This window comes from Cinclus cinclus, chromosome 3 (genome assembly GCF_963662255.1).
Source record: "Cinclus cinclus chromosome 3, bCinCin1.1, whole genome shotgun sequence".
Classification (NCBI taxonomy): Eukaryota; Metazoa; Chordata; class Aves; order Passeriformes; family Cinclidae; genus Cinclus; species Cinclus cinclus.
The window spans coordinates 82,122,206-82,140,004 of NC_085048.1; the positions used below are offsets into that span (position 1 = coordinate 82,122,206).

The window sequence follows — 17,799 nt, forward strand, 5'->3', positions numbered from 1 at the left end:
ATTTAGGCAAGCACAGGAGAGACAGGCATCTGCAGACCTGCTGTGAGCACATGTAGCAAGTGAGCCCCTGAACACGCACATGGCACATGCACATGTCTCCTGCACAAAGAGCCTCAGAGCTGACTGCACTGTGCAAGGAGAACACCAGAAAGAGAAACTATTTTAGACTAATTTCTCTTCCTCAAGTAGAGGGAGAGCAGGTTCAGTACATCTAGCCTGAGCAATATTGTTGTCTAAAGAGAACAATACCAAAGCAGTTGTTAACAGCCCAGGGAGGAAGAGATTAGCCATTTAATTTGTTAACATCATTTTCAATCCTCAGTCAGGTTGGTGTACTGAACACTAATGGGAAAAAACCATTTCCTTTAGTGGGCTATTGGATGTTTCCCATTTTTTTCTGAGTTCAAAGATATGTGTTTGCATACAAATTTGCTTTTCTTATTACAGAAAGAGGGATGTAGTATCCAGATAAACTGGGAGCATGTACTCCACACACAGCTAGGATGAGCAATACATAACACCAGTCTCCTCCAGATATAGGTGAGGCTTCCTCCTGCCCCACAGGCAGCTCCTGTCTGGTCTCTCATGCTTCTGTGCTTAGTACTAAGGAGATCTGTTTGCATCACTGAGAACTTCTTGGAGGAAACAGCTCACTAAAACCTACAGGGCCATTTCTAGGTGTTAGAGCTATTCTCCTACTTGTTTATCCATTTTTATTCTTCAAAACAAGCATCAAACAGTGCAATGACATTAGGCATCAGGCAATTAGCTGACAACAAGAACTAATACTCACACTATTCCCTTCAACAAAGTCGTGGGTGTTTTAATTGTGTGTTTAATTCCAATCAGTAACATGCAAATTAATTGCCTGCTCCCTGCACCCTGTGTGAAGTAGGAAGCAGATCAGCCCTCTATCAGCTCCCAGAGCTGTAAGATTCCTGACAAGAGATGGTTGCACCTCCCCTGCCCTGCCCTGCCAAGCCAAAATAAACCCAGAGTTGTGCCTACCCTCTGGCGTACCGCTGATGTCCGTGGGGGGCCCGGTGTTGACAGTGCGCTTGGGGTTCTGGGTCAGGGCGTTCTGCCGGGTCCAGTCAAAGTTGTCCATCTTGTCCTGCATGAAGCCACAGATCTTCTCGTCCTCAAAGCGGCAGGTGTTATCTGTGGGGATGGGGAGGGAAGGGGCTGCTCAGCTGCTGCTTTTCAAACACCCTCCCCAAGCTGCCTGGGTGCTCACAGGAGTGCTGTGTCACCACTGAGGCTCTGTGTCAAGCTGGGGGCAGATGGGCAGTCCCTGACCTCGGGAGGAGGCTGAAAAGGAAAGCATCATAGAAATCATAGAAATCATAGAATGGGTTAACTTGGAAGCAACCTCAAAGTCCATTCAGATACAAACCCATTGCCATGGGCAGGGATGCCATTCCCTAGGTCAGGTTGCTCAGGGCCCCATCCAATTTGACCTTGAACGCTTTCACAGATGCAGCACCCATAACATCTCTGGGCAGCCTGTTCCAGTGCCTCACCATTCCCTGAGTAAGGAATTTACTCCTAAAATCTAATCTAAGTGTCCCCTCTTTTATTTAAAAATGTTCCCCATTTTCCTATCACTACCCATAATGCATCAGTGATTAGTGTTACTACAGAAGTATTAATCCAGGCTGATGGATGTGATGGTCTGACAAAATGGAATAAAGCTATTATGGCTAAAGAGAAAGAGATTCTCTGAGAGATCTGAAGGGGCAAATGTAGAGGAGAGTAAAAAGATCACCGAAGGCAAACTGGCTACGAGGGCCTTTATATCAGAACAACTTGATGGTAGAATAATTTCCCTGGGAGAGAGCAAAATGTAGAAGCAGATGACCCTCCTTCAGGCTATATATTTAACTAAACTATGACACACATGAAAAAAAATCAGCTGTGGAGAAGAGGTCAGCTCAGCATGACAAACGTGTCATTTAGCCAGAATACATCTAATTTACACCAGCTAAAAGGCACATTTGATTTTGCAGCTTATGCTGGTTCCCCTAACAAAATAAAGCACATAGGTAAAAGATTTTTATGTAGGATCAACCACATGTGCAATAGGGCTCACTTTTATTACTACCACAAGACAGCTACACCCTACAGCAATATTGTAAAACAGATGAAAAATCTTGTGCATAGACATAACCCAATATGGACTTGCAGAGATTGGAATGAATTGGACATTACCAGGCTGAAGATTGTAATCTTTGTATTAAAAAGGTACTTTTGAGTCACAAAAGCAAAGGTCAAGAATTATCTTTACACTTCTGGCATGATAGGAGACGGATGGATAAAACAGGCAAAAGAGAAAGAGAAAACAGGTCCCAGAACTGATGTGCAAACTGCTGTGTGTTTTGAAAAGTCCCTGGGCAGAAACCAGAGCTGGAGAACGAGCTGGAAGTGGGATCTTGGACCTTGTGAATGATGTAGATACAGCAAGCACAGATACCTTTAATTGCTGCTTTTAAGTAAGAGCAAGGAAATGTGCTATGAAACGGGAAGATAAAGCCATGAAATAACATATTCACAGAGGAAAACAAGGCTCTCAGTGAGGGCTTGGAATGTGCTAGGAACCTCATCTGTGGCACGCTGGTGCAAGACTCAACTTTTTGGGGTTTACCTCCCACTATTATTTATCATGTCTAGATGAAGAGAAGCCCAAATGCCTCCTGGGACTCCTGCACTCTTGTATCTTCAGTGATGACTTGCTCTGGTTCCTGGACAGGACGCTTTTTCTCCTGGCATGTGTGACTCCAGAAGGACATGTAGGACAGAGCAAGGTCCTCAACCTATGGGCTGGGTGGCAAGGATGGGACACACGAGGGAAGTTTTCTGCAGTGTCAGGGCCAAAACCTCCAGACACAGTACAATGTGATGGTAGGAGCTTCATACACCTACCATACATAACAAAATCTGTTATCTCGTACCAGATAAGAGAGTTTACCCATGAAATGAACAGAATCTTGACTCTGAGATGCTGCATCTTCTGGTGGCTACCCTACAGCTAGCATCCTCCCCATCCCCTCCCATTTGGAAACAAAAACGATTGTAATCCAAATGGACATCAAAGGTGTGCACACCCCTGTGGTAGGGAAGTGGGTTCTCTCTTCCTATCTATCTTTTTCCAGCATCCCATCAAAGCAGTGAGAAAAGAGGATACATCCTCCTGCGGTAACCTGCAAAAACGTCTTTGCCAGCATAGGTTGGACAATGTGTGGCAAGCCAAGAGGCAGGTTCACAAATCAGGGCAGCTGGGTTTATCAGTAAACTCAGCGGAAAACCCCGCATGCCCACTCCTTTGGGCTGAACAGACATCGGGAGCTTGTCTGGGCTGGCCACTTAACTGCTGATTAACCCTGGCTAAGTGCTTTCAGCTCAATCTGCTCATTTCTAATTAACATCCAAATCCAAATTAGCCACTGCTCAGCAGTGCCTAACACAGGGGCCCGAGTGGCATCTGGAGTTGAAGGAGAAGGGAGCAGAGGACAGGGCAGATGCTTGCAGGGTCTGAGACAGGGTAACTATGTGGGATGGGGGGGCCTCTTTCATCCCCAGAACAAAGAGATGGAAGGAGAAAAGTCATAAGGCAGCGCCTAAGGGTCCTTTCTCAGCTCTTTTGGCTGAGAGAAGGAAGTTCATGGCTGTATCAGATCCCCCATGGTCTCAAAGGAGAGGCTGGAGCCCACAAGTTTGCTGATGTTGCTGGGTGGTGTAATACCCCTGGTTTCTCTCCACTGGACTAAAAACATCTGCATGATTCCAGCCCATGGGTTGCCAGCTGCAGTTAAAAGAGACACATATTCTCTTAGAATGACATTATTTTACACAGAGGATCCACAATGACTGTCCTTTTGCAAAAACACCAGGGCGGTTTGCACTTCTGACCCTGTTGAGCACGTGGACTTTCAAAGAAAGATGACCTCTTTCTCCAACACAGAATTACCTTAACAGGGAATATCAGCTGGAAAGCAGAGCTGGAAGCTGTAGCACAGAGGTCAGCCATGCAACTGACTGAGGGGGAGCAAACCACAAATGAGGAGGCACAGAAATCAAAGGAAAGGCAGATTAAGGAGAAAGCACAAGCTCAGGTCAGAGATCAGACAGAGTTGTACAAGGCAAGAGGACCTGAGGGCAGCATTCCCAACTTATCATCAAGGCCTGGTTGTGCCAGCCTGGTGGACTACTGTGCCTTTCTTGTAAGAAGCCAAACACATGGGATGAGACTGCTCAGAGAAGTTGACTCGAAAGCCTATAGAGAGCTCTTTTAACATCCAAATAGTGCCCTGAGTGCACCCTCTCTTAAATGCAGCTCCTTCCAGAAGGCAATGCTTCTAGCAAAGCACATAAAACAGAGATGGGTTCCATGCATCACAGACTGAGCAATGCTGATGATCCATCTTATGTGCAACACCACTTGCTGTGCAGGAGTTTGAACCTCCAGCACATCACCTCTGCTTAGCTTGGGAGCTCAAGGCACTTTAGAACAACTAAGGAACGAGGCTTAACTTCTCTGTAGCATAGCAATGCCTCTTTCTGTGTATCTTCTGCATTACATGTGAGGAAACAGATGCACAAAGTATAGAGAGACACATTTAGGGTCACAGCAGGCAGTGCCTAAGCAGAAAACAGAAGCCAAGTGCTCCGACTTCTGGTCCTTTGATTTGAAACAAGCCACAGGAAAGCAAAGCTTTGTGGCTCCTCTGAGCTACAAGGAGAGGTGCCATGAATAACTAGGAAGTGTTCAGTGTGGTTTGGGACACTGCAAGCATGTCACCTCTGGATGGTTATCAACAAGGTTCTCTAGGACAAACCTGGCAGATCCAGCCAAGAAGAAAACCTTTAAAAATCACCTGCTGTACCATAGTCAGAGCCCACAGAGGTGATCTGACTTCTGACATCGACTGTGTGATGCAAACCTTCTTGAAGATTTTCACCGTTTGCCAGGGATCCTGGCTCATCATCACAGTGTAAAGGAAGCTTACTGTTTAAAATTTAAGCAGTGGATTTAAATATTGAACTCAGAAGTTGTTCTCTGGATTGTTACACATAAGGTAGAGGTGACAGGGGAGCTGGCTGCTCAAAAGCTGGATTTAGTGCTGTCTTCACCAAACAGATTTCTTTGGTGGGCTTTGCAGTGGTGGCAGCTCAGAGTGCAGAGATTTTTGTTCTCAGTTACAGACACCTCCCTGCATTCCCAGGGGAGAGACCCTCTACTGTGGCTATTAGCATTTCTTGTTGCTTTGCCTTCTTGAGAAACATAATGGAGGCTTTCCTTTCAGGTCCTTAGGGGAAAGCCATCCCTGGTTCTGAAATTCTGGCTGCCAGATGAATGCAAAAAATAATAATCCTATTCTAGCTGCAGACTACGGGTGAATAGCAGATGGAGTGCACTTGAATAAAATTTCCTTCATCATTTAGCTGTGACGTGGCAACTGACACTGGCTTGGAGCATAAAGGACCCAGCTCTGTTGCAGACCTGCTGTGTGACCCACAGGCTATCATTTCCTGGACATCAGTTTCCCCAACTACAAAACGAAGACAATGAACTGTATTGAGACCTCAAAGTACGCCATGATCTAAGAAAGGATATTTAAAAGTCTCTCCCATTGCAATTTTCTAGGGATTTTATAACCAGTAATGGAAGAAAACTTTGCAATGCTGTAACTGGTTAAGTCATCCTATTTGCCATCAGGATACAAGGAACTGTCACCTTTTTTAACCTTTGCATTACAAAACTTTCTTGAAGAATGGGCACAAACTTGAGTAATCCAACTCTAAACACAGGCTGACATCTCATTCCCACATGTTCTTACCTGAATAAACTTGGATTCCTCTGGACTCTAAGCATTATCAGAGACCAGACACACCAGCAATAGACAGCAAGCAACAAGCCAGGCTAATCTACAACAACCAACATCTGCCACGGATGACCACCCACTGTACTTGCCCACGGTCCCAAAAATCATGGTTTTAGCACCACACACAGCCAGACTGCAGGTATGAGAGAAGCAGTGTTGCTGCTCTGGTAGGGCAAGACACCTTGGCCAACCAAAAAAATGAACCAGTTGTCCCATATACTTCTTAATGACATCATCACTAAGGTTACAAGGTTACCTCTGAAAAAACAAGGGAAACCACTCAGGGATGAGGAGCTGAGTTTAGTTTAGAAAGCAAAGGTTATATCCAAATTTATTGCAGAGGAGGTAAGGACAAAGAAGATTCCCCAGCACTGGAATTTGATCATATTAAAACAATCAGTTATTCTAAGAGAACTTTAAGGTAAAATCCTATAATTAAGATAATTCTTATACAGTTTTTAAAATACAAATTCTGTTTTTTAGAACCAGATTAACTGATTTTTAAGAGTCAGTCTTATTTGTAACGTCTAAATATTTGAAATTCCCAGCGTCTTTTGTTCACTTCCTCTGCTCTTCTTTTCCTTTATAACCCAATACCTGACTCTGTAACCATGCCACACACATGCCTGCCCCAATGTTATTAACATCTTATTAGGCTGAGAGAGAAAATGCATGAAGAAGTAATTGTATTAAGTGACTCTCAGAGTTTGTAAATTAATCACCATTGTGCATGCCCTTGGATCAGGCTGCCAGAGGCATTAATCATCTAATCTTTGCCTTTCACTCCAGAGCTCTCAATGTTTGCTCCCAGAATTTGGCTCAGCAGCCTAGTCTGAACTTTTCCCTGAGGGTGGTGGTAGCAGGGGAAGTATGAAAAGAAGAGGTAGCAGGAGGGATTTCCAAGTTTTTGGGATGAGAGTCAGGGAACTCAGCTGTGGTCCAAAGAAAGAGCTAAAAGCCTTTGGGCTCATATTTCACTGGCAGCAGGTCTGAAAGGAAAGGGTATGTCTGAAAGCAAGTGTGGTAGGTCTGATTTTAGGCAGTCAGTCTCAGGTATGAACTCAAAGGTAAGGCCCTCACAACTGGCTCAGAGATCCCAATATCCATCAGAGGCTGGGCAATTTATATCAAGGGGAAATCATAAGTGTTGGGTTTACTGCATGAAAAACATGAGTGGCTGAGTTATGTTCCACCATAGACAAATTTCCTGCAGCTGTTCTGGACTCAATCAAGCTGCCAAAGCTAGCCCAGGCAGGCAATCTGAAGACTCAGTTTACAAAGACCCCAAGAGATTGACACAATTAGGGCTGAAGCTGCTCTGGGTTTACCAGTGATTTATGCAGTCTAAAAGCAAGCAGCAAAAGGCCAGATTTTGTCACTTCCACCTGTGGGCTGGGATGCTTGCCTCCTCCAAGTACTGAGAGACACATTTTAGAGTAGGTCCCTGGCAATATGCTCTGTGTTTCCCAGTGAGTCTTCTATGGAGAATATTTAAAGATCAGAAACTAAGGAAAAGAAAGCAAACGGAATCAAGAATTAGAGCCACAATATCTCTCTGACTGTGTAAGAAGCTCCTACTCTCAGGCAGAGTATGCTTCATCAAACCATCTTCAGAGTGTGAATGTGCAAGAATTAATGCCCTGTAGCTGCCTTAACAAGATAGCTCCTTATCCTGACTCTGCCATCACCTAATCCTGGCTTCTCCTCCCCACTACTCCCCTGCATTGCAGCAGTAGCATTTACCTGCACATAGAGTAATACATAAAAACACTGAATACTGACTCAGCAGCTGGAAACAGGGAGAAACAGCCCCATGCTCTCCATGGAGCACTAGCAAGTAGTCAGCCCATCTCTGCCCAAGAGCTTTGCCTAGGCTTACATCCTACAGTCAAAGTGAAGGGGCCTTGTTGCACCCCCTGGAGATCATTCCCCCACTACTTAGAGCAAGCTAGAATTTCTCTTTTATGTTCATTGGGCACTACCACATCAATGTTAAAGAACATTGCTCTTAGACATAGAGTATTCTGCTCTCAAAATCAATGGGAAATCTGGATGCTCAATACAGACTAGCCTGCATCTTGCCAAGAATAACCAGAAGGTAAATAAGCAAGTTAAAAGTGATGACACTAAAGGAGAAGTAGAAAGGGACTGTGCTCAAAGAGTTTGCAAGAAGTGACAGATCTGAGCTAGAGACTGCTCCACATAAGCATGCAGAGATACCAAGTGGTATCATTCCTAGTCAGAAGAGGATGGGAAATATTCCTAAACACAGGTATTTTGGGGAACTTTTAGTAACCTGCTTACTGGAAGTAGATTGCTCATGCTGGGGCATGGGGGTCGGTGTTCAAGATCACAGTCTACCTCGTCACAAAGATATGTGTGAGTGAGAGGCATATCCCTGGCATAAATCTCTTGGCAATAACTCAAGGTACAACTAATGGCAATATTTACTGGAAGCTTTAGTGTATGCAATTTCATCCTCTTTTGGGGAAAAAAAAGATTTGACAAAGTCAGCTGTGTGCTCCAGCTGCTTGTCTTGCCTGATCTGCTGGAGCACTCAACTATTATACATTACATTCAAAGCATTAACACAAAGGTTTTGCTGCTTACCTGCTGGATTGGGATAGTTGATTGCTGGAAAAAGAAATAGAAAAACAAGTCAAAACAAGAGCACAAATCATAATCATAGTCTGAAAATAAAACAAACACATCAAGAAAAGTCACAAATGCATGAGTCTCCTGGCAGCATCTCTGTGTGAAAGCAGTGCTTGGTGCCTGTTTTTGTGATGGAAAAAGATGCTGATACTCTGATCCAAGCAGCAAGAGACCTTAAGAATACCCCACTTAAGGGGTGATCCTGGGATCATAGGGAAACCCTTCTGGCAACCCAAGTAGTTTCCTTCTGGAGGATGCAGTGGGACAGCATCTACTTAGATACCAAAGCTTGGTATCTAAGAGGGACATCAAAGCTGTTGGATGCACTGTGGAAGATTGACATGACAGGTATGCTGAGGACACTGGACACGACATCAGTCCCCGGGACAAGAGGGTTGTGTGAAATCAAGCAAACGTAACAGGAGAAGGATCTGTACTTTCTGCTGAAACAGAGGATCCAAACTCCTGTTGGAGAGTAAAGGGATCATAGACTTGTGGGAATAGAGAGAGTTGGGAGCTGTTGGGATGATGGGAAGAGAAGTATGGTCAATGTATACCAATGGGATAATCTGAGATTCAAAGTATTGGACAGAGTAACAGCTTTATCAGTAACTAGTTAGGAAAGAAATCATGCATTCAGCTCTGGAAATAACTGAAGTCTCCTTACTTTTATGGGTGTGTGGCTAATACACAGCATCCAGTGGCTATCTTGCATAATAAGCCACTGGGATTTGCAGCATGGCCTGACTGGGGTTTTGGGGATCTCCTGCCCACAGAGTGCAGAGTGTGAGTCAGAGCTGCTGAGTGAAGGATGAGTGGAGACTGACCTTCAGAGGTCTCTAATGCTCTACATTGAAGGCAGCATCCAAAATACAGTCAAATGCGACAGCGCTGTGCCACCGGAACTCCTCAGAGCACAGAGACCCAGCCAAGGGTCACAGTAGACCACCTCTCTGCATGCCCACACCCCCAGGCCTGATGCTTGGACCTGCTCTCGTAGGCAGGACTGAGCAGGAGACACCTACGTTCCATGTACCGGATGATGCGAGCAGCCATATCTCCAGCCCCAAAGCTGGTGATGGGCGTCAGGCGAACTTCATAGCTCTGAGGCACTTTCAGGTTGGGCAAAATGTGCTCCAGCAACAGGCCTTTCTCCATTTTCTTCACAGGAATGAAGGTTTGGATGGTGTTTCTCTGAGACAGCTGCATAGAAAAAGAACCCATAGTGTTATGAAAATCCTGAAACTGGAAACCTGAGCAATTGTATCCATCATCTAACACCCTATTCCTCCTCTTTCTATACTGATGTACACCTGGTTGCTCCATGAGATCTTCATGCAGTATTGGATTGAAAATTGCTATCCCTGGTACAGAACAGTCATCAGAAGCCTGAGCTCTCCCTAAAGGGAAGCCTTGGTATCCTCCAAAGGAGGGACTATAGGGACAAATTTAACTACAGGTCCTGAAGCAACTTTGTGTCAGAAGCAATGGTTTCAGGAGGGAGAAAACGAACCAAATTCACTGGTTAGTGCACCCAGGTCCTCTGCAAACACAGCATGTCATTGCACCAAGACACCCTTCAGTTCACAATCACTGCTGCAGAATGCATTCATTTGCTGCCTGGGCCATGTGGAACTTCATTTGGTGTCTCCCTGGAAGCAGTCTACTACCATACTTCCTCAGAAACCTTCCACAGGGTCCGTCCTTGGACTGCCTCTGCAGACCAGATCAAGGAATCTAGTTCAAGCTGATGGTTCTCTGGGGTCACTCACCCCAGTGAAGGCTCTGCTTCCTCTGATTCCCATTGGAAGGGGCTGAATTATGCTAGCTGAACCATACCAGCTAAACATTGTTCAGTTTGCTAAGGCAGCAGGCAAGCTTCAAGAAAAAAATGGGAAAAATACCGTTATCAAAATCACCACCACTAAAAATGATGAATTACATGTCAGTGAAACTTCCCTGCTATGGTCATGCTTGCTTGGCTGGGAAAGAACAAGAACGAGGGTTGCATTGTGAAGACACAATTTCCTGCCTGTTGCTGAGCAGTGCCTGGATCCTTGTGGCAAAATACGTTACTAGGGATGCTGCTGCTGCTGGTAAAAAGACCTTTGGCAGGACTTTCCATAGTCCAGTGTTCACTAAGCTTTCCCTTGCCTCGGACATATCCTCTAGGCTGAAGTTCTCATCGCAAAGGCAGTTCTCCTCACAGGCAGCCTCAGTGTCCGTCATGAACTCTGACGTTGCAGGATTACTGGAACCAGAATGCATGGAAGAAGGTTTACAGCAAATCTGTCACTGTAGACAGTGTGGGGCAAGAAGATGGAGTGAGGGCACAGCAGAAGCAAAGGCCACTATCAAAGCAGGGCAGGAGGCAATGCCGAAGTGGTGCTTAGTAAAAACAAGTGCATGCAATCCCTCCTCTGCCTGTCTCCAGCTCTCAAGTATGTAACTTTGAGTTCAAACTCAGAAGCAATGGCTGCTGCTGGAGAGTTTCCTGTGCCAAAGTTCCATTCTTTTCCAACACAGCTGGGACCGACTGACCCACCTCGCTGATCACCCACAGTTTGGATACTGGTCCCAAGTGAAGGGACAGGGACTGGTCCCTGGGAACCTGTGGCTCTCACAGTGAAAAACAATTTTGCACCCACCTTACAGATTGTACCTAAAAGAGGCCTTTGTACCTGAGCAGATCAGGGTGTAACTTGCTTGAGGAACTACTTGCTGCACTCTACTACTCCTCCCCTGGAAAGGTGGAGCAGAGAGCTGGGAGTTGTTCTGGTGCCTTCAACCAGCTTGGTGCTGCCCTACAAGGCACCTGGGAGCAGTCCTAGTGGGCAGGACCAGGGCAATGGTTCCCAGAGGCACCAGGATGCTGCCAGGATCTGTTCATATCAACAACGCCCTATCTGCACACATGCCAGCTGGGTTCTGACCCAGCTGGCATTCCTACTGTTCAGCCCTCCCATCTGCCAGCCCTCCACACCATCGCTCTGGCCAAGCAGTGGCAGAGATGGCTCCCAGGGGCAGGGACTTAAGCTTGGATCATTAGCATCAGACCCCCAGTTATCTGGGAGAAGAGGAGCAGCCACAAGCCAGAAGCAGGCTAGAGTTGTACAGCTCCTGGCACGAGGCTTTTTGGGGAGCAGTGTGTGATTGGGAGGGCTAGCAGCAGCTCCTCCCCACAGGCTGCTATTTGCTGGGGTGTTGGGAAGGCAGCCAGCAAATAGGAGGAGGTCAGGAGCCATTTCCCTCATCCAGACATAACCTTTAGAAGAGAAACAAAATGGAGAGTCAGAGAAAAGCTTGAGGGTGAGATTCAGACAGTGCAAATTCCACCTCAGCTGGGAGTTAGGTGGAATTTAGGTATCTAAACCCTCTGGGAGCAAGGTCAAATCATGTACTCTCCCACATCATCTAATCCAGGACAAACTGAGAAATCAGCCTCCAGTCTGGATGCAGAGCTCTGGATCCCCTGGTTGAGCCTGTCCTCAGGGGCTTGTGTAACCAAATAAATAACCGGCTGCCATGCAGGTTTGGCTGCAAAACAGAAATAATTAAAGGCACATATCCTTCCTGTGGGTTGCAACCTCCCTGCTTTCTAGAAGAGGCTTGAATCAACAGGTAATGGCAAAGACACAGCCAAGGCTCAGCATGTATTTCCTCTTGGTGCACTAAGGGAAAGTTTTAAGAGAGTCTTTTCCCTCCACCAAATGTTTTGTAGCTATACCTTCTCCCAGCATATGTCCTGTCTCTATCCAATATGCAACTTGGACTGACACAGAAACTGGCTGCCAGCAAGACTGCCCTCTGCACATCTTTTCTACGGTCTCTACAGCCCTGGCATCACAACAGAACTGGCCCTGGATGTCTTTGGAAAGGTCGGCTTCTCTGTGAAAGCAGCATGGGCCCTGAGCTAGCTGCAGCTGTCAGTAGAAAGAGCCAGGTGCACTGCCAGCACAGTTTAAAGGGCATGAAATAAGTGCAAGGGAGAAAAGGGGGCAGCTCCAGCCAGCTGCTTGCTGTGTGGATGTGGAGCAGGTGCTGGCTAGGAGTCACTAGCACAGGTCCAGCAGACAAAGACATAAAGGCCAAGGTCTGCCTCTGCATCCCCCTCCTTAAACATCCTTTGCGTCCCTGATTGCCAGCAGCAGGCACCAGCAGGAATCCATTTTTCAATCCACTTCAATTGCCAGCTGTTTCCCTTTCTCCTGCTCCATGTGTTCTCATGCTATCCTGTTATCTTCTTCCTTCCACCCCCATCTCAGCATCTCTCCTCAGGATCACGTTGACCCAGTGTTCCAGTTTAATATCGCTGCAGTGCAGTTAATAAAGCAGAGGCCGGCACAGAGGACAGGGAAACACTGGCCACCTTATTAGAGAGGCTGAAGCCTCAGTGGAGGAGCTCATGCTACAAGCTCATTCATCACCAGGCTCAGGAAGCTGGCTCAGGGGCCAGAACAAGAGCACTGCGCAAAGCACAGGCTCGCCTCTGCCTTTACCTCCTTCCATTCCCAATAATCCGAGGAAGGGGATGCGAAGGGAAAAAAATGGAGCAAATCCACAGTTTTTACCAGCTGGCTGTGAGTATCACACAGGCTGCAGAGGTGAGAATGTCCTTGTGGAATGGGTTCCCTAAAAACACCTTACAAAGGGCAAAGTCAGCCCCTTGTGGTTTGTGTGTATTCACGTGCAGTGTATGCAACCTGTCCCCTTCCCTGTCACTGTAAGCAGATCACTGGGTCCAGGGAGAACTCACTCACATGCACTCAACCACTAAACCTCTGGGAGCTGCAAACCAGGGCTGCCCTTCCTCATTCCTCACTATCATCCACCCTGTTGGTGGGCACTGTCTGCCCTTTCCCCTGCTGTATCATTTGAGCCAGCTTGTGATGCTTGCAGAGTGCTTGTCCCATTGTAGCCGGCAGAGCTGGCCCATGGGTTGGGAACACACACCAAGAGTCTCAGAGACAAAAGCAGGATGCCACAGTACCCCTGCCCTGCTTCCATTCCCAGGTGGGGCATTGTCACAGCAGAGGGCCCAAGGTATGACACTACTACACCTAGATTTTCTGTTTATATAGGCTATTAAAGGAATAAACCAAGATGATGTTTTCAGACTGAATGATGTTTACACCAGATATGTACCAGCTAGCAGCCTTTATAAAGCTAAAGGATGTTAATAGACAATCTGTCAAGAGTGTCCTGCTCTACACCACCACCACAATAATCTGCCTGTGCTGAGACTGGTGTGACTTGTGAAGCCATGCACACGGTCTCACAACCAGCTGTATCTTAATGCTTGTTTGAGGGAGAAATTAGAAAGAAAAGCTGTTTTATCACCAAGCCCCAATGTATTTCTAACAAACAACATCTAGAATAAGGAACCTTAAAATCATGTCGATCCCCCAACAAGCCGATAAGAGCCAAGGAACTGTTTTGCAGGCATCCAGCTTCCTAGCATTACAATTCACTCCTGAAACTCATTCTTTACTTGTCTCACTTCTTCAGCAGCTTCTCAGCTCAGGGCACAAGCACCAGCTCTGCTTTCCAATATCTCCATTCAAATCCTTTCCACACATGCTCTCTCTTTCACCCTTTTTTTCTCAGCCTCATTCAAATTCCCCTGGCTGCTCCGTCCTGCAGCACGAAAGAGACAGGGGTGGCCGCCTGCATTCCCACTCTATCCTCACTAACTGCAGATATAGGCTGCGGGAACAGCTCCCAGCTCCATCTGCAGCCTCTCCAGCCTCTCTGAAGGCAGAGGAGGCAGCAGATAAAGGCAGGCTGCTGTGGCACAGCAGCCTCACATGCAGGCTCCATCCCTCTGACAGTCTCTTCCTTGTTCCCTGTGCAGCTCAGCACACCAGACAAATGCTGTCTCTGGCATGTGTTCAGGTGGGGTGTCCTAAGCTCCCCCACTCTCTCCCTCTTCTCTCATCTGTGAGTGTCAGGACACTTTAGAGAGCAGACATCCACCAGACTAGGAGCTGTGGAGAGCCTGGTGGTGCAGGAAGCACAAGTATCTCAAAAAGGTTTGAAAAGAAACGTGGGGCAACAGTCTGGACAAAATAATCTTCAACTGCCTGTGCAGCTGGTAGGCTCCACTCTGCAAGCAACCAGCAATCAAGGTGGTCTTCAAAGCTCAGTGCCAAGCTGCCCAGTTTCTCAGCACACATAGACATTCCTGTTTAGCAAGGTCCAGGGTCCAGGAGAAGGTGAGGGTAGCAGAAGGACACTTCTCTTCTGACAAGCAATACCACTCAGGGTGTGACAGAGCCTCCCACGTGTACCATTTCAGCCTGTTTGCAGAATCTTGTCTTCATTACATAGCTTTGTCCTAGAGTGCTGCAGGCATCACCTCTTATCAGATTTCCCCAGTGGCTTTGACTGTGATGACCTCATCCCAACAAAGTCCATCTAAGATACAGCTGCTCCCTTCCTAAGGGAGTGTTGCTCACAAAGACCAGAAACAATCACATCGCTGCTCTCACCATGATGGAACTGGCAGTGTCTGTGGCCTTGAACTGGTGAGAGCCAGGAAAGATACTCCCAAGATACTGGAAAGGGCTGAGCTTTTTTATGGCACTGGTAACAGCTCCTGGGATGAACATGGGGCTCTGCAATGGCAAACCTCCTGCTACTTCATCAGACATTCCCTGTTCTCTATTCCTGCCCCAGATGTGCCTCCAAAACTACAGGATATGCAGCAGTGAGGCAACCTAAAAAATGTCAGAAACCATGGACTTCTTAAATTAAAAAAAAAAAAAAACAAAAAAAAAAACAAATATGATTGTAGAATTTATGTGTGTTGGAGTTTATAGTACCAGAGATTGAAAGCAAATTATCTAGTTCTTGAGAGCTCAGCAAATGAGTTCCCCAGATATAAGTAATTTCTTGGGAAAAGAGGAATGAAAAATTCTCAGAAACAGGGTCAGGTGGGGATTTTAGGAAATTTTAGGAAACTTTCTTGAACATGAGGCTCCAATATATTCCACAATGCTGGAAAAATATGCCATAAATCTGGCCCTTCATTTCCCCTTCTTCCTATTCACTCTGACACACAGCAGTGGACTGAGACTGTGATCCTTGATGTCACCTTGGCACCACAGGGCAGAGCAGAGGAAGATGTCTTTGACATTCCTTTTGAACACCATGAATTGGATGCTTGATCTCTGTATTTTGGCAGAGGGATAAAACCCCTCTGCCCCCAGAGTTCAAAGAAGGGAAAAGCATGGCTGCAATCTAGGACACAGCAGGGACATACACTCCTGGCTGACAGGGTCCAGTCCCCTGTCACCAGAGGGGCTGCCTCTGCTTATTAATTTTACATATGTACCACATCTTATCTTAAAAGTGGTTTGTTCCCTTTAGGCCTGCTCCTCCCCCTGGACATCTGGAGCCTGACTGCCCTAATGTTCTCATTTCCAGACTGAATTTATTCACATGCAGCTTGCACCCAGTTACTTTGTGCCAGTATTGTCCTTAGCTTCCATGGCTCTTTCCCCTTGCTGCTGCTTGACCCCCTGATGTTTTACAGACAGCAATATCACCACCTCTCAGCCTTTGCTTTGCTGGGCTAAGCAGGCTGAGCACTCTGTAACACAGAGACTGTGTTAGACTTCTCTTACAATACAGACTCTCACTTTCCAGGGTTGACTCTTACAGTGTTTTTCTGCATGATCTCACTTGCTGGAGTTCAGTGCCCCAGCCCTGCATATAGGATGCAGTGGCACATCTCCACCTTGCCCAGAAGTACCTTGAGCTTCATTTAGGAGTACATTTGCCCTCTCTCACACCTGCATCTCATTAGCTGCTCCTTGAAGTCAACTCACTTGCCCACTGCACTCATATTCCAAAGATGAACTCCCAGTCTGCACCACCTTCTGCATCTATGACCCCGCCTTTGTACCACTATATTTCATCCCACCAGAACCACTCAAATAGTTTTCTGTTTTTCAGATCTTTCTTCCAATCCTTCCTAATCCTTTATAAAGTGACATTGTGTCCCAGCCTGGTGTCAGTTGCACAAAATTTCAAGAGCACAATCCTTATACGGGATTCTGAACTCTGGCTGGTATCAGCTACAGGGAAGATGCCTGCCTATTCTGGAAAAAAACTATATTGGTAAGTTTTGGGTAGTGAAGAAATTTGGTTTGGATATGAAGATAGTAATTTCGATGGGTTTTTTTTATAATCTCCCATCAAACTTTTTCTGCCTGTCACATTGAATTAAAATATTTTCTTTGGTTAGTACTTAATCACCATCTTGGTTGGAAGCATTAACCTCATAAATTAAAGGGCTAAGGTAAGTTTAAAGTTGGATTTATTTTATTTTCCTTGCTGGATAACCGTTACTCTTGAGGGGTTTCCAGAACAAATAATCACATTGCAAGCACAAAGCTGTCATTTCTCAGACAAGCACGTTGGTGAACTGAAATTCATGCCTATGTTTTTCATCAGCCAAGCATACAGGTTCAGATCCTGAGATTAAGCAAGGATGGATGCCCAAACCAAATCCATTATTCAGTCTAAATGAGGAGTCCTGGAAGACTTTTGTACTAAACTGTCCTTTATCAGGAGGCCCAGTTTCTTGGCTGAAACATTCCCAACTTCAGAGAGAGAAGCAACTGCAACTTTCAGTGGTTTCTCAGGACAGCTGGAGCCATCAAGGCTGGGAGTCTGTCTCTCTCTCTCTTCCTCTTGCACAGGCAATCAGCTGCCCATCCTCATTAGGTGCCAAGAGAAGCAGTTTATGGCTTCCTAGAGAAGCCAAATTGGTGCTGTCATGAATTACCGTAAGTGCTTGTTCTACACTCTTCAATAATATCTTTCATTAGGATCTGATCAGAAAGCAATATGTATTGTATTAGTGTATGTTCCCCGGTCTAAGGAAGAACAGACCTAGCCTTCACTCTGACAGAGAGGCAGTCTAGCACAAGCCTTAACTGAGGCTCTCTTCTACTGTCTCGCAGCCTTATTTTCAACCCTGAGGGCACATGTAGTCCTTCTGTTTCAGACTGGAAACTCTCTACTCTTACTGCAAGTTCCTACCTGTACTGACTCTTGACTGTGCACTGCAGAGCCTGAGATCACCTCTTTGTCTATTGTATGGGCACGAGCTGGGTAAGAGACAATACCTCTCATGTTCCTACACATCCCTCTCTTGCAGAGAGCAATGGTTCCAGATTCTTTTGAGTGTCACATCTGAAAATCAGCACTGCTCAGTGCCTTACTGGATCCAACTTTATACACATCCCTACAT

At 46.1% G+C, this 17,799-nt stretch overlaps 1 protein-coding gene across 1 annotated transcript in view; it reads right to left on the bottom strand.

Annotated features, from left to right (window-relative positions):
- Positions 1 to 17,799, bottom strand: part of MDGA1 (MAM domain containing glycosylphosphatidylinositol anchor 1) — a 137,909-nt gene that overhangs the window by 16,207 nt on the left and 103,903 nt on the right. Inside the window, exons 11-13 of the mRNA XM_062490317.1 lie at positions 9,563 to 9,740; positions 8,493 to 8,516; positions 1,009 to 1,161 (exon numbers count right to left, since the gene is read on the bottom strand). Of these exons, the coding sequence (XP_062346301.1) occupies positions 1,009 to 1,161; positions 8,493 to 8,516; positions 9,563 to 9,740 (355 nt within the window). The remainder of the gene's footprint in view (positions 1 to 1,008; positions 1,162 to 8,492; positions 8,517 to 9,562; positions 9,741 to 17,799) is intronic.